General features: G+C 32.8%; 1 protein-coding gene across 1 annotated transcript in view; it reads right to left on the minus strand.

Annotated features, from left to right (window-relative positions):
* Positions 1-512: 512 nt before the first annotated feature.
* LOC111814669 (antigen WC1.1-like) overlaps positions 513-1586 on the minus strand; it is a 10197-nt gene continuing 9123 nt past the window's right edge. Inside the window, exon 6 of the mRNA XM_023708577.1 lies at positions 513-628. Within this exon, the coding sequence (XP_023564345.1) occupies positions 513-628 (116 nt within the window). The remainder of the gene's footprint in view (positions 629-1586) is intronic.

Below are 1586 nucleotides of genomic sequence, written 5' to 3' on the forward strand. Positions count from 1 at the left end.
CAAATTTTAGTGATATTATATGAAAATTAGAAGAGGAACAATTATTTCTTTTCACTTGAAATATCCCTTTATTCTGGACCACAAATCTAGCTATTAGTAAATAATAAATTAGATATTTTGGATGATTCGGCTGGATATCTCTAAGTTTCTCCTCATATGAGTCAGAACTGTATTCTGTGTCACATTTCAGAGATTTATGAAATTCGAAGGAAAATGAACATTAAGCATAGAAGGAAAGAGGGTAGTTGGCAGGAGAAATAACATGGATTTTGAACTGAGATCTCACGTGACAAAAATGATATCACTTTCCATTTTCACTCTGAAAATGAATTTTCCAAGGCCATCAGCTTCATTGTACACACATTATTAAGGAAAAATAGACTCTTCCCTGTAAGCACAGAGAACTTACTATCATATTTCCTTTAATTGTCCATAAAGGTAAAAAAAATATAGTAATGAAGATGGTAGATATTTATTTTGTAAATAATATCACAGAGGTCTTATTTGTAGAGTTAGTTGACAAGCTCAACATCATCATATTCAGTGTCTTTTTGACTCAGTGACAGTGAAGATGCCTTCTTTTCAGTGCTGGGGTTGGCAGGTTCTCTTTGAGATTGAAGCGACATGCCTGCAACAGTACAGATAATCCTTATTTCTGTGATACACAATGTCAGTTGTAGTATTGCAGAAGAAAATGTGAGTACAATGAGTACAAAATATCACAAGCACACAGACTACTGTAAAATTTGAGATAGTGGTATCTTGTACTGACTGCTCTGTTCAAAATATTTTCATATTAATAATAAAGAATATGAATCAATAATGAAAAGAAATACAAATAAGGAAGGAAACTTCCTTTCAGAAATGGCTGGTATTAAACCTCAAGAAATAAAGACTGGAGATGACAGCTATATTTTCTGTGTACCTCAAGACAGACCACACATGACTTCAGAGAGTTTGTGTATCCTCCCTTGGTTACAAAAGATGAGAGATTAGCCAAATCCCAGCATTTCTTGTTCCCCAGGGACTATATGTCAATAAATGAGCAGAAATTCTAGTCCTTACAGCGATGTCATGTGCCAGCTCAAAGAAAATGACTATATTTTTTCTTTCTTTCATTGATACATTTTTATCACTTTTTAATTAAGGCCATTGTACATTCTGCAACAATAATGAGAAATGTCAACTTCAAATGTTTCTTTACATGTTTTCCACAAAATTTCTAAGGTTCATAGATGAAATTGGCCTTTCCATTATAAACATTTACAGGTTATGCCTCATGATAAAAAGAGCTTCCATATTCATAGTGAGATAATATATGTTGCTGTGGGTGTGAAGAAAAGCAGCAAAGCCACAAAATATGAAGCTCACACATGTTCATTACCTCATGAGTAATAGTTATGAACATAGAAAAAAATGTTTCTTCTCTTGGAAGAATTGCTATAGTTAAAATAAATTTTAATAAGGAAAAAAAGACCTCACCCAAGTATACAAAGCTTCCTAGTTTCTTATACTAATGAAAATATGATGAGTTATGGGTACAAACTCATGTTGCCCATAACAAGTAAGTACACAAAAGGAGACAA

The sequence above is a fragment of the Octodon degus genome, unplaced genomic scaffold (genome assembly GCF_000260255.1).
Source record: "Octodon degus isolate 3935 unplaced genomic scaffold, OctDeg1.0 scaffold00403, whole genome shotgun sequence".
NCBI lineage: Eukaryota > Metazoa > Chordata > Mammalia > Rodentia > Octodontidae > Octodon > Octodon degus.